Below are 15097 nucleotides of genomic sequence, written 5' to 3'. Positions count from 1 at the left end.
CATTGTTGTGCTGTCTTCTGACTTATTTTAGCCTTAATGTTCTTCATTTCCTGCCTTTCTGTCTTACTCTTCAGTCTTCTGTCATATAATCTCAATCTTTTATTCCTTCCAGTCTCAGTAAGTCTCCTTTCAAAGTTGCTTGGTCAGGGAGAGTACCTTTGATAACAGTAGATCATGGTGGTTATCTTTATTCCAGCATTTAAAATTTGTGGAGGAGTGGTGACTTCTTTGTGTTAAAATCACCCATGGTTTCAGTTTAAAAGTAATGTTCACCTTTGCTGTTTTGGAAGCTTAGGCTTTTATAGTGATACGTGTATGTATATATGCATACACATACAAACATGCGAAAAGGTGCATGCAGTGAACGGCTTTGAAGCTGTGATGGGGTAATTATAATTGTTCTGTGTGTTTGATGTTAGCTAGCAACTGTATAATATTTGTTACTGAATATTTTATGTTGTCATGGTGATTGTGCTTATGTACAAGAAAAGCAATACAGGAAAACGACTCGATATTATTCAAGTATCTACTAGAACTAGTGTGGAGTGGTTTCCACTACTCAAGTGGAGAAGGTTATTATTTAGGCAATGATTGTCTGCTGTTTTTCTGTGTAGAAGTCTATGCAGCAGTTGTTTATATTGCAATTTAGTAATTTCACTCGTGAGGTGAACCTAGTCTCTTTGTAGGCATCTATTAATCTGGATTTAGGACGCATGCATGTGGCTCCCCTAACCACTGCCCAAAAGTCTAGATTCTCTTTCAGCAGATCTCTGTGTATCCAGTGTAAAGTGAAACTGCAACCCACCCGTGTTCCACAGAGCTCTCACCAGATGCGGGGCTTAAATGTCCCTTGACAGGAGCGGGAACCGAGTTCTTCTGTTTCACGTGCTGAGGGAGTGGTACTCACACGACCATCTGAAGGAATGCTTGAAAATCTGTAGTTTAGTGTACAGAGAAAATGAACAGATTTAAGCTAGAGTAAATAAAAATCTGAACTTGGATAGAGCATGTAGGTGGAGGCTATTATATTATATGCACAAGAAGGTACTCTGCAAGATTTTTGTGCTTTTATGTAATTATTTAAGTAATTTTAAGAATGGTTCTCATTTATGTGGCAAGCATGGAAAACTTAATCTCTACCAGAAGTCTTCCCAATACATACAAATTATGCCAGAAAATAGGTACCTTTTTTTTTTTGCCAGAACTGTGAAAACTAATGCTTATCATGTTTATTGCAATTTTTAAAAAATGTGTACAAATGGAGACGTGGTGCCAGTTACATCAGTAAATGTAGTGCTGTAATGTTAGAGGCCATAATCTGTGACTTAACACACACTTTGTGTAAGTATTTTTTTGCTGTACGGGAGCATACATAATAGGCTACACACTTCCCGTGCCGTGGCTGTTGCAATTCTTCCACCGTTGTGGTAGTGGAAATACATGTGCTTAAGTAACCCTTGAAGTTACTGGACAGTTTGTCAGTAAAGTGTTCTGGAATATATACTCCATTGATATGTATAACCAAAGAATTGAATTTTTATTAAGACTGAAGAGGACCAGAGCACAGGCTTAAGTAATACTTTTGGTGACTGTCAGTGCTGATTTTTTTTCTTTTCCTTGATGGAATAATTGCTACAACACTCCTAGCACTGCTTTACTCTGTCCTAATTAATGTTTCCTCAGACAATGCCTGGACATAGGAAGGGTGTAGCATGAATCACTGTTCCCACTTAATAGACTGGGTAAAGTCTCTGTTTTCAGACGCTTAAAACAGTTTAGCTGTGTGAGCTGGTGCCCTTCTCGATTCATACAGCTGTAACTACAGTGGCAGTGATGCAATGATAGAGTATTCTGTAATGCTTTTCATATTTGAAAATAAATCTAACTGAAACTGTGAATCTTCTTCACGGAAACTAGTTTTCCTCCTTCTCAGATGTGTAACTGAAAGTTGGAGGAGGAGGGAGGGGAAAGTTTGATTGTGTTATCTACCCTAGTATTTTTATCTATTGAACAGATACTGGGCTTTGGGAAAATGTTTGTTTCCAGTGTATTATATTTCAGTACCCACATCACTCCTACAGTCGAAGAATAAAGCTGGGACTTTTTTTTTTTTATATTAAAAGAAAAAAGTTGCCTTCAGCTATTAGTTTTCCTGAATCCAAAGAGACGGGTGGGGTAGGATCAAAAATACTTACTTGATCAAAGTTATTGGCTCTGAAGGTATCCTTACCTATGTAAGAAAGATGAAAGGTGTTGTTTTTATTGCACGCTAGTAACGGTGTAATTTTGAACTAATTGGTGTTGAACTGCCAATCACCTAGGGGGAATGCAAATAGATACTCTTACAATTTCCTTTGAGGTACTGAAATCTTATGTCGGGGCTGGAAGAAAAACAGAATAATACCGTTAAATTGACCTTAAATGAGCTGCTTTGTGGCTTTCTCGGAGAATCCCTTCTAACTTTTCATTCTAGTCCAAACAAGTCTCGTCTACCAATTTGATTTATTGGCTAGACAGCGCTGACATTGAACTTTGTGCGTGTTTGAAATAAAGCTAATGTTATAGAGCTTTTAAGAATTTACCTGCATCCTTTTCAAATACTCTTTTGACTGATCTGAAACTTTGCCTTCCCCACTCGTAAAATACGCTTTTGTATAGCAACCTGTTGTTTGCTACTATTTTTAAGGAGGAACTACAACAGCACTTGAATGTGATTCAGAACGTCTGCTGAAGTGTCTCTGAGGGACCTAGTGTGATCATGCCGACTTTTTTGGAAAGACTCCCATGAATATCAGTGTTTTGAGCTCTGGATTTTTATACTTAGGAGAGGAAACAATGTATATATTCAATAAAGGTTTTCTTCAGGGACCCCTGCATCATTTAGGAGAATGTCAGATGCTAACTTGAATTTTTTTACTCTTTCAACTGGTTCCATTAAAGTCCTTGAGACTTTTTCCACTGAGCTCTACAGCTATCCCTTTTCTCAACTTGTAGTAATTAGTCGTTCCATAAAACAGATGTGCACTTGTTTTGGAGGGAATGCATCAGCACAAAAGCTTATTTTTATAATCATAATGATATTTTTTTTTTTTAAACTCAACTTTTTCTAAAACCCCCTGCATTATGATCGCTTATTTAAAAAACACTGAGAAATTAAACTGACATTCATATTGTAGGTACTTCAAGTGAATAGAAGTTCTTACAAAACAGCATTTGTATGTCTTGCTGGTTAGTCCTGGGATTTGAGATACTGATATATTTGGAGCCACTGTAAATATTACCACGTACATGTTATATTACTGATATCACAGATAAATGGTTTAGGCATAGCACAGAAGTTGTGTTATATGTGAAAATGTGTGTTAAAGAAGCAGATAATTAGACATTTAAATATTAGTTTTTGAAACTGTTGGATGCCTCATTGATATTTGGACTGCATTGAACAGATCAGTATTAATACTCTGAAATAAAAAGAGTAAAAGTGGAGAAAAAAAAAATCTCCAAGAAGTACTCTTGTATATCTTGGTTTTCAGGGTGGACTTCACTGTGCTGGAATATGGAGAATGTGGGAGCTGGATGGAATGAGAAATTTGCCTTCTTATCTTGTACTGAGATTGCTGGATGGATGAGCAGACAACAGAAAATAAGGAAATAATGAGATTGGACTATAAAGTAGTGTTAATGTGCCAGCAACCTAAGTGCTATTTAGTTTTTGTAGGCAAATGATCAAGATGTGAGATAAAAGCCTGGGCAAGTGTATTAATCTCCTAGAAATTTATTAGAGAGCGTTAAAAACAAAAAAAAAAAGCATCTGAAACATGGTGCTGTTACAGGTTAGACTGCAATCAAAGGTGAGGCTGAGGGTAGGGAATGGCCAACAGGTGAAGGGTGTCAATGTAAATCAAGAAAGAAGATAATAGAGGAATTAGGGTTTATTAAGACTTTGAACCCTCACTGCCACAGAGTGTTTTTGCAGAGTGAGATTGGCCTGGAATAGATAGGGAAAATATGAGCCCTCCTGACTTATTTTCAGGTGAGATTTTTTCAGAAACAAAAGGGATGCAAGTGGGGCAAGGGTGAGAGTGGAGAGTGTTTCTAACTTAACCCAGAAAGAATATTTCTAGTTTGTGGTTGTGAAGAGTGGAAAGTAGAAATAATGAGATCAGAACTCAAACAGCAGCTCTCTAGTCAGCGTTGTAGAGCTGTATCATTGCTTGAACACTGTGCAGTGTTTGTAGAGGAACTGGAATGGAGGATAGAAACCACAGTGTGCTTGCACTGGAGAAAGATGGAGTCTCAAACACTTGCAGTTTAAATCCACAAGTGTTAATGTGATGCTTCCTAAATCTGAGTTGTCACAGTGTGTCTTACAGTACTATACTTAGTTTCATCCAAAAGAAAATACTGTCTTCTCTTTTAAAAGGTATGTCTTCCACGGTGGAATACCAGACAGTAGAGTTGGAACGAGAGCTTGAAAAAGTAAAAAGCAAGAAAACAAATCTAGGTAACAAACTTCTTTCTACTGTTTCATGTGGATTGCAGTTTAATAAATGACCTTACAATGCTGTGTTTAGCTTGTAACAGTCACTTGATTTGTTCCAGTTTGTTCTTAATCAAATTTGTGCATTTGCAGTCTTTTCAAATTGTCATAGTTTCTACAAATACATCACATGGAATCATCGCGCCCGTTAACAAATAAATGTACGTAGAGAGTCTGATTTGGATCTTAATTTTAACATAATTTTAGAGGAAGTGTAACACTTTTGACTTCCTTGCATGGAGCTTCATAGCACAATCTTTTAATATATAATGATATACTTGTGATTATTTGGCGTAATCGAAGACATTACTTTCCTCTCTGTTTTTGAATTATTTTTACAGAAGTCAAATTGTGTTTAAGAACAGTAAAATAATTCTTAGCAAGTTTGTGTCATTTAAAACTTAAAAGTGATACTTGTAATGGCAGCCACTCAACAGGAATCTATTTACTTATTCAAAGGCTTGCAGGATTTTTTATTTATTAGTGTGTTATGTGCAAAACTAAGACTGTGGTTAGAAAAAGTTACGAGGTTTTCTTTCAGGCATAGTAGTGATGTCCAGTGAGTTAGTCTTGTCTTTCTTGCCTTATGTGTCATAAGAGGAAAATAACTGTTGAAATATTTGAAATTCCCTTCTATCCCTTCAGGTTCTACTAAAGCACACTTGTAAACAGCACACTTTAAAATTCAGTATGTTTTAAACCTTGCAAAACTGCTGTATGCCAGGGAAAAAAATGTTATGGCGAAACGTGCCTGTAAACAAGAAAGAAAAATCTGCTTCTGTATGTGTCCCGAGCCTTTCACTAAAGAGACTTTGTGTTTTTGGCATTGCTTTGTACAGGTCTTCAGGGTGGGTATTTTTATTAACTGATTGGTGTAGGTTCAAAATAAGATTTCTTTTATTACCTATAGTTATAATAAGAGCTTACAATAGCTGAATGATTTTTACTTGTTTTATTCTAAGGTGATCTATAGTATTAAACTTCTGTTTTTTTCCTCTTCTAAACAGAACGGCGGAAAAAAGCTTCTGCTTGGGAAAGGAATTTAGTCTATCCAGCTGTTATGATATTGCTACTGACTGAGACAGTAAGAATTTTTGCTTTTTTTTTTTTTTTTTCTCCCATGAAAAGTATGGAGAATTCCTCAGTCATTTGGGGGAATAGTTTTAAAATTTTTGAGTGATATATCTTTAAGCAACAAACTCGATATTCTTTTCTTGACCATTTTAAAAGGACTTAACATTATGAAATCTGGTCAGGATAAATGTATACATTTAAAAAAATATGGAATATGTTTAAGTAAAAAGACTGTTTCTACTTCTTTACAGTCCATCTCAGTCCTTCTAGTTGCTCTCAACATTCTTTACCTGTTGGTTGATGAGACAGCAATGCCAAAGGGATCAGGGGTAAAGTAGACATCTCTTCTGATTTTTATGACTTTAGCAATGCTTTGGAGCCCTTACAAAAATGCAAGTGAGAGCTTCTGCTTTAATAATATTGGAACTAATGAGCCTCAGCTGTGTAGGGTTTTGGTCTTGTGCGCACAGAAACGTTTATTACGTGCCATGTTATAGCGAGTTCTTAATAAAAATAGTCCAGAATGTTTATGAAGATACACTGATTCAGTGAAGTAAATCAGTAATCTGGAGTTTGCATTTTACTCATGTCTCCTACTTTTATACAGTCTAGAAATGTTCAATTTAAGAAACTATGTTGAAAAGCAGCTTGAAAAGCCTGTCTTGTGTTTGTGTTCCTTTTACAAAACATGATATTTTTTTCTCCTTTATGATAAAAGTACTTCAAGATAGTAAAGAGCAGCAGATTGAGTAGTAGGGTCTTTAATCATGAGGTGTTTTTTGTTGACTTGGTGTTGCTTTCCTCAGTGTATAGCTGTATATGAGCTTGCAGAGCCATAAAAGGGGTTTAGTGGTGATGGCTGCTCTGCCTGTGGTATTGCAAACAACTGGAAGTGTCGTCTTTTGGGACCTCGTATTTTAGTTTCCAAATTTTAGTAATGGAGCATGTATAAAATGCAGCACAGTGAAGAGATGCAGTGTGTGTAAAATGTGAATCGTCCTACATTCTGTCCTAGTAATGCATTTCACTCAGGTTTGAAAGCTAGCTAATGCAATTGCATGGGATGGGACACTTGCAGGTTAGAACATCAGAATGCCCCTTAAATAGTGAATTGAGAAAAGGTTGTATTTCATGTAAGATGTTAGATTTTTTTTTTTTTTTTTTAGTCGTGGTAGAAGTTAACTTTATGAACAGTTGCATGTATCTTATTAAATTATGCAAAGTATTTTTCTCCTTGTAGGGGCCTGGAATAGGAAATGCCTCCCTATCCACCTTTGGATTTGTGGGAGCAGCACTTGAAATAATTTTGATTTTGTATCCTTTCTTTAAGAATTCTGTCTGTTAACAAGTATTCTGTCTCGTTTTCTGGGACACTTGCAATTTACTAAGCCTGGAAAGAAGAAAGAGACAGGTCATTCCTTCTCAAGTACTCGAAGTGGTGTGGTGGGTTTTTTTTTTTTTTTTTCTTTGGTTCTTAAGACTTTTAGGAGACTGAGAACTTGAGTGAAACTTGCATTCCTTGGAGCTTCCTTTTCCTTGATTCTCACAGCTATCTTATGGTATCCTCTGTCGTCGGCTTCTACAGTCTTCGTTTTTTTGAAAATTTCACTCCCAGGAAGGATGACACAACCATGACAAAGGTAAGGTAAAGTCTGTGATGGTGATGGCCCCCTCCTCCCTTTCTTACCACCCAAGACAAACCGACTCTCTTAGTTAGTAATTGCCCTGAATGGCTCATTTGCAGTGATCAGTATTTGTTTGTAAGCTGCGTAAACACAAACTGGAAGATTTTCAAAATGCTGAATGAGTGGGAAAAAGGATGTGCTCTGTTTAGTTTGGATGGCATCCATTCACTTGTAAAAAGCTGGGAATAGCAGAGCTTGTTAACTAGCTATAGAAAAGCTAGTGAAAGAACTTTTTTCAAAGGAAACGTATTGCTAATGAGTAACTTTGTGCTAACTGTACTTCAGGGAGCTTGTTTGAAATCTGAAGAACTTGGTTGCTAGAAGTAATACAGACAAAGTAATTCAAATTTGAATAATTAAACTGAGACTGAGGAGGTCTGTTCAGGAACATTTTGCAGTCTGAGGCTAATTTGACTTTCTTAAATTCAGCACTGGCTTCAGAATAACAAATGCTGTTACCTAATGCAGAGGAACATGCTTAGGTTTTTGGCAAGATATTCCCACAGCTGACAAGGGGAGGTGATCGGTAACCAGGGAACAGATGGTGAATGTAACTATTTTTTTCAGTGTATTTCACTGTTTGCTTGCCTTTATCTATTACCTAAAAATTAAATAAATAAAGAGACTTTTACCATAGAATACCATAAATTGTTGGAAGTGAGAATACACATAGACTGGTGATAGTGGATAGGTCGTAGGGAGCTGGAATGTTCTTAACGTTTTCTGTTGTTTGTTTGTAGTACACCAGGAATAGCCTAGAAATAATGAATGCCCAAATATCTACCTACGTTCAAGAAGTTTTCGGATTTTTTTTTTTTTTCCTTTTGTATTCTGGTAGAATTAGAGCGGAAGAGAGTGATCCCTTGTGAGAGAAAGTTTCAATTACTCTTTATAAAGGCTTCACAAAACCTAAGAGTAAAATCTAACAGCTGTGATTTTTTTTTGGTACTGTTTAAAGTAGTCAACAGGCATTCAATTGAAAGGAAGCTCTTTGTTGTAATTTTTTAAATAATGCTAATCCTGCAAGCAGTTACATACAAAGCTTAAGCTGATACATCAGTCATCTATTCTAAGTCTGTGGAATGGTTCTTTTATAAAAAGTTTGCAGGAATTAAATAAACAATTGATGCTTTGCAACATGATAGTTTTGAGTTATATGGAATCTAAGCATACGTAACACTTTAATTAAAAGCAAAAGATTACATATTTGACTTTTTTTTTAACTCTTCTATTGGATCATCTTCACCTTGTGTAACACCATATGGAGAAGCATGACAGAAGTAAGCAAGACTAACAATATGTTACTGTAAATTGCTTTAGGTTCAGGTTGAAGAATGTAACTTTCAGGAATTCATTTTGATCTTGACCACTGTTTTTTTTTCTTTTTATTGGTTGGTTTTTTTTTTTCCCTCTCTTCAACATTCTCGTTTATAATTGAAGTGCTGTTTGTCATTTTCAAACAGATCATTGGAAATTGTGTCTCAATCTTGGTGCTGAGCTCTGCTTTGCCAGTGATGTCCAGGACACTGGGTAAGTGAAGTGGAAGTATAAAACATTGTAATAAAGGGTGTTTAATTGAGTTTAAAAACAAAGAAACAAGAAAAAAGAACAGCCTGTAGTTGTACCTTTCATAGCACGAATTTAATTTGCCATCACTTTCAGTAGAAAGAGCACGTATGTATGTGTGGCCTTTTCTACACTAATATGAGCTGTTGAACATACACGCTCCGTACATGAGCTGCAAAAGATACATTCTGAAAAAAAAGATGCTAAGTAATTTCTAGAGAATATATTCTTTTTAAAAAGGTAAGTCAAATTTCTTAAAACCGGAGATGGTGAGAAGAACAGATATAGAGAATGCATGTTCAGGGCAGTATAAAACAGTTTCATGTTCACTGTGAAATTACAGTGCTCGGTTTTTGTGAAAAAAAAAAAACAAAAAAACCATTTGGGGATTTCAGGTATAAGATTTGAGGTGATGCTGAGTGCAAATGTCTTTTTAAAAACAGTTAATGATTTTTCATTATTAAGTTTTTTATCAGTGATGAAACCAGGCTACTTTCATTTTCCCTAAAATAATCTGCTTGCATTCTTTGTTACTTCAGTTTTCAAATACAAAAATTAGTAATTCAGCATAGTAGAACCGAAGAAGTTCTGATTTTGTTAAGAACTGGTGGTAGCATTTGAAGTGGAGAAACTATTTTAACCAGTTGGAAAGACAAGATGTTTTGTATCTTCACTTTGTTTAATTAGGTAGTCTTCAACTTGAATTCTTGAAATTAGATTGCAAGGCTGTTGTGTGTTTATGTAGTGCAGGATACTTGCAGCTAATGTGAAGTTCATTGGGAACATTAAACAGAACAAAACAAAAATCTTCACCTTGGGCTGGACAAGTCTTAAGTACAAGTTTAGGAGTTTAAGCTCAGGCCCACAGACCAGTAATGTGTACCCAAGAGTTCTGTAGCTGACTTTCTTTTTCAACCAGAATACTGTCAAATCAAGAATAGTGAATATTTTCCAGTAATTTACTAGATGACTTCTGTAACAAACAAAAAAACCCCTGTAATGCATTTTGGAGGGTTGGATCTTAAAATACATATTCTAGAGCTCATGTTTTAAAAATCTGTAGTAAAACTTCACAAAAATGCAAAAGAATAATTCAAGTATTTAAAGAAGTGCAGTTTTAAAATAGAACCAGTATGGTAAAGATCTAAGAAATAAAATGATGTTAGCACTTAAGAGCAAGATGTTGTGTTGAAAAGTTAGTGGTTTGGAACAGAATTTTAAGATTAGTATTGTCCACTAACTTATTGCATTCATTATTTGTTTAAAAAAATAAAAATCATTGTTAATGATCTATGAGATTAACAGTTGATAATAAACGGATTCTGTGGAATTAAGTGTACGTGCTGGGTGCATTGTTGTCTCATAGGAAACAGATTAATGGTAAAACTCCCTTAAAAAAAAAAAGACTAACAAATGAAATTCCTGAATAGTTTGCCATAGAGATAAATAAAAGAAGAAAAAAGATGGAACAATTAACACACAGCTAACAAATGCACAGTCACAGCTGTCCAAACAGGATTAATAGAGTGCATTAGAGTACAGTGAGTCATGTGGTGCTTTGCAAAAATATCAACATGTGTTGCACTACATGCTACCGCCCTGTGGCACTGAATAGATGAAAAGAAATAAATATGTTAAGCAGATTCATAGTCTTTTCACTTTCTAAAAAAGCGAGTTTCTAGACTATACAGAAGAGACTAGACTTAATCATTATGGGAAAAGTAAAAAAGCAAAAGTTATCTAAGACGTGTACTGACCCTTTTCAAGTTTAAAAAATGGAAATATGAGAAGTTTTTTTGTGTTTCATAGCCTTGTCATTAAGTGGTAGATGTCTCTAATCTGTCATTCTTTTAGAATTCCAGGAAGGTTTTTACTAAAATAAGTTATTCTACTAAAATAAGTTAACTCATCTTTTCCAGAACTTTTCAGCCTTTTAGTAGTCCCTGAAAAAAAGGAACCATATTGCTAACCATTGTGAAACAAATAAGGAACAGAGCACTTAATAGCCAGGAATATATAAACAAGGAATTGCAAACAAAATTGAATTTTCTAATATACAAAATGATTCCTGGAATTCTTCTTTCGATTATTATGGTTAAGTAAATGGTGATTTAAAACTTACTTGGATGTACAGTCTAAAAACATATTTCTTTATATTTTTTTTTAAACCAGAACAATTTAAAAAATTTATTTGGTAAATTGCCACCAACTTTATTGATTCAAACTCAGCTTTCTCAATTTTCTTGTAGCGCAGCAGTCTGACTAAAATACTCGGCTGCTTTGAAAATATTCTTAAGGTCACTGTCTGTTTGGCTTCAAGCATGAAAGCAGCTACGTGTTTATCCTTCACCTGTTTACCAGTTGATTCAGTCAGCCAGTTTCTTCTTGTGCTAAGACTTCCTGTGATTTTTTTGATGTTTCTCCCTGCCTCTCTAGCTATTTCGATCAACTTCTGTAATCTTTTTTTTTTTTTGCTTTATCCCGTGAAAATTCTCCTTCTTTTAATTTTCTTCATTTTTGCATGTTTTCCTTAAATACTAAACTTGATTCCCCTATTTTTTAATTTAATTGACTGATGCTGAGTACGAGAAGCGTGTGTACCTATTAACATTGTGATAGCTGGCTGTAAGTCTTGGGTATTAAGGTACAATGAGATTTGTAAATGCTAGATTTACCCTTGAAAGGGAAGTAACTGACTCTTAATTCTGTTCTACCTTAATTCTGTTCTGTCTCACTTATTATCACTGTTGAAGTCAGTTCTTAAAAGTCCCCAAACCTTTTTAAAATAAGATGATAGAAATCTTGCTTCCGGGAACTTCAAAGCCAGGGTTACTTTCTGATTGCCTAGTTTTCTGTTGCCATTTTAGTTCTGGAGCAAGGTAAGCTTCTTTCCTTTTGCACTGTTGGTCTGTACTGTGAGAGCACATGTCACTGTGACATCTATGCCAAAAGTTTTTTTTTGGGAATATAATGGCTCATCAATCCTAGACAACTGTGATCTGGGTATCATCTCAATATTCTGCCCTTTATTCAGTGCAGTCCTTGATGTAGACCAGACAAAAGAACAACCTAAGGTTCTTCCTCTTCTGCTTTCTGAGATGGACTCTTTAGCTTGTAGACATTTCTACATTTTGGAAAAATTTTGCCCACTTAGCTTTAGTGATTGACTAGCCTTTGATCAGCACAAACCCCAAGTGTTACAGGGCCCGCTGTGAAGATCACCTGTCAGCACTATCTTTCAGCCAAACTCTTTCTGTTCTGTGCAAATGCTGTGTGGCTATACTGATGGGTAGATCTGTAAAAAACTGCACGTGGAAAGATGTATTTAAACTTTGATTTCAAAAGCAGTGGCTCTGGACAAACTCTTACAAATGCTTAGTGTTTACTGTAAGATGTTGCGGCTTCTGTGGAAAGGCTTTTTGCTACCTGTATTCTTTAATAAGAAAGCCCACGGTGCATTTCTTTCTTTTTTTTTCTTTCTTTTTTTTTCCGAAATAGATAAAGGTTTCATAGAAACTGAGACTTGAAGCAGTTTTCATACTGATTTTTTTCCTGGTTATATTTATTGAAATTATAAAAGCAGAATTCTTATCTACAATAAACAATTTACTTCAACTCATATTATTCAAGCATTTTACTAAGAAACTTATGAAACATTTTGATTGATAAGTGTCTTAAGAGTTTTATAGTGGTCATTGAAGGGAAAAATGACCTTGAGAACATTGTCTTCTGTGTTTAACCATATATCTTAGAGTGTGTTGTCTGAAAGAATTTTGCTTCTTTATGTAAAAAGTAATAGAATGAAATTTTTGTTTCTTAAAATGTAATCAAGACTTTGATGTAAATCTTTAATGCGATTTTAACAGGAATCACCCGATTTGATCTGCTTGGAGACTTTGGAAGGTTTAACTGGCTGGGAAACTTCTATATTGTATTATCTTACAACTTGCTCTTTGCTATCATGACAACATTATGTCTGGTGAGAAAGTTCACTTCCGCTGTGCGAGAAGAGCTCCTGAAGGCATTAGGTAATACTGTGCTGAAAATTTAGTTTGTACTTGAATGTTTCCTTTCTCCAGCATTGATACCTTGGTGTGCTACTGTTAAAGTTCTGTTACAACTCACAGAAAACTTTTATTTATTTATCTATTTATTTTTTTTTTTTTGTGGAAGTTTCTGTAAGTTAAGGTCAGAATACATGGCTTTGTGTTATTTTTTTTGAAGAGTCGAGAGCTAAGGTGGAGTGTTGATCTTAATGACATGTCTGTGTACTTACTGATCTGCAGTTTGATTCTCAGCCTTTAGAGAGCACAGAAACATTCTTATTGCTACTGAGGAATTATTCCAAAATAGAACTTCAACCTGTGGGTTGACTTTTTTGTTTAAATCAACTTATAAATTCTCTAAAAATAGTTTAGTGGAAGTCTTAGCAGTTTTGTTGTGATGGCTTTTTTTTTTTTTTTTTTTCTTGGAGCCCTACATATTTGAAAAATCTTTGTACAGAATATGCAGAATCTTAGTAACTGGCTGAGTGACACCTGTACTTGATATAATCAAAATGATGTTCAAGTTATGCATTCATGTTTCTTGGCCATAGAAGAAGGACTTCAAAAAGATTTGATACTAAGAGGATAAAATGTACGTATTTAGTGATTGTGTTGTTACTACATTTTATCTTTGCTAATTAATGAAGCTTCCACCTCTTTAGAAACCCTGAGTAGTATTTGCTTGAATTGAGAAGACTGATGCTGAAACTTCAGTGTTTATAATTGTGGATTCAGTTTGTAGCGTTTAAAACGTCCTTATGTTAGTTTTCACTGATTACTGTGGTTTCCAGAGTTGTGGCCCTGGTAAACAAAGTCCAAGAACTTCACAGAGTACACCTCTGGTGGTGGCAGTTAGGTTAAAATCAGACCTGCTAAATAGGGAAATACAAAATGACCAATAGTGTAGGACTGAAACAAGCCATTCTGTGATTTTTGATGTTGAGTTTTGAACCTCCATGGGAACAGATTAGTGGACCAGTGGTGGGTGAATCTGTCCATTGCTTTTTATGCTGAAAATATTTTCAGTAATGGCTGTTGCAGAGCTCTGAAGGAAAGAAATTAACATCAGTCAGCATGGGCTTATAGCAACATGTCTGGTAAAACTTTAAAGTTTCTATCTTAAAGCAGTGATGTAAAATAACTCTCTTGATAATTCATGCCACTTTATTATATTAAATGTACATAATTTTTTATTAAAAACTATATGTTGAAAGCCGATTAACAGACTTCAAAATGCAGGCATAGAAGGATAATGGTCATTGGGTGGCATCATTCTAGTAGATTTTTTTAGGGATTTGTTTGGCCTCTTGCATATTGTCTTGTTTTGTGTAAATATTGTGATCAAAATAGAGAAGCAGAGTAATTGGTAAGAGAACTGCATTTGACACAAGCAGGGAGTTATAAATCCTGAACAGTGTAAGTTTCTGACACAATCTGGATTTGCTTTCAGTGCTATGTGTAACAAACAATGTCTGTTAAATACTGTCACAAGGAATTCAAAGAATGAGAACCAAAATTTATGTGCTCGTTTCCCCCATGCTGAAAACTGTGACACTGAGGACTAGAGATTGGTGGAGCATCTTGGGTAATTAGTAGAAAGTAAATTCCTGTTGCAGGCCAGTGACCAAAAGAATTCATGTTATATTGGGACTTAGAAATAATACAACATAGAGTAGATTTTGGTTATTAGTGCCGTCAGTTTTGGAATTCCAGTGATGCAAAGTAGTTTAACTTGGTACGTCATGGCCCATCAGTGAAATGTTCAATATAGTCAACACTAAATTGACTTGGTAGGAGACTTCAGAGAGGAACTGTAGCAAGCGAGGAAGGACTGACATCCTGCCTCTTGTGACTAAACTATGGTTAAACTCACCATCTTTCCCCACCTTCTCCCATAAGAGAGTAGCTTAACTACTTGCCTGGGGCAGGATGAGAGACTTTAAGTAGCACTTGTAGAAGAGAACTCTACAATAAGAAAAAATGGCTGGAAATTGAGATAAACAAATTAATAATAATGTAGGTTTAAAAATATTATTAGACATATAAACAGTTTAGAGAGGTGATGTGGTCATCACCAATGATATTAAGATCAGCAATGGATGCTATAGTTTAAAAGAAATGTCTTAGGTAATTATTTTGGTCTTTGTAGGTTGACAGAGTAAAGGATTACAAGTCTTTCTCAATTC

The 15097-nt window shown here is 35.2% G+C and overlaps 1 protein-coding gene across 10 annotated transcripts in view; it reads left to right on the top strand.

The window, feature by feature from the left end:
* Window positions 1-15097, top strand: part of LMBR1 (limb development membrane protein 1) — a 68852-nt gene that overhangs the window by 52517 nt on the left and 1238 nt on the right. For 9 of the 10 annotated variants that reach the window (XM_086741855.1, XM_086741853.1, XM_086741852.1 and 6 more), the window contains 7 exons: window positions 4424-4504; window positions 5548-5624; window positions 5866-5943; window positions 6855-6928; window positions 7164-7254; window positions 8763-8829; window positions 12732-12893. In XM_086741855.1, coding sequence (XP_086597981.1) covers window positions 4424-4504; window positions 5548-5624; window positions 5866-5943; window positions 6855-6928; window positions 7164-7254; window positions 8763-8829; window positions 12732-12893 — 630 coding nt within the window. The remainder of the gene's footprint in view (window positions 1-4423; window positions 4505-5547; window positions 5625-5865; window positions 5944-6854; window positions 6929-7163; window positions 7255-8762; window positions 8830-12731; window positions 12894-15097) is intronic. The other variant, XM_086741854.1, reaches the window with a different exon arrangement.

This window comes from Chlamydotis macqueenii, chromosome 2, assembly GCF_036417535.1.
Source record: "Chlamydotis macqueenii isolate bChlMac1 chromosome 2, bChlMac1.mat, whole genome shotgun sequence".
Lineage (NCBI taxonomy): Eukaryota > Metazoa > Chordata > Aves > Otidiformes > Otididae > Chlamydotis > Chlamydotis macqueenii.
Note: the sequence above shows the minus strand (reverse complement) of the source record. Positions and strands in the feature narration are given on the sequence as shown.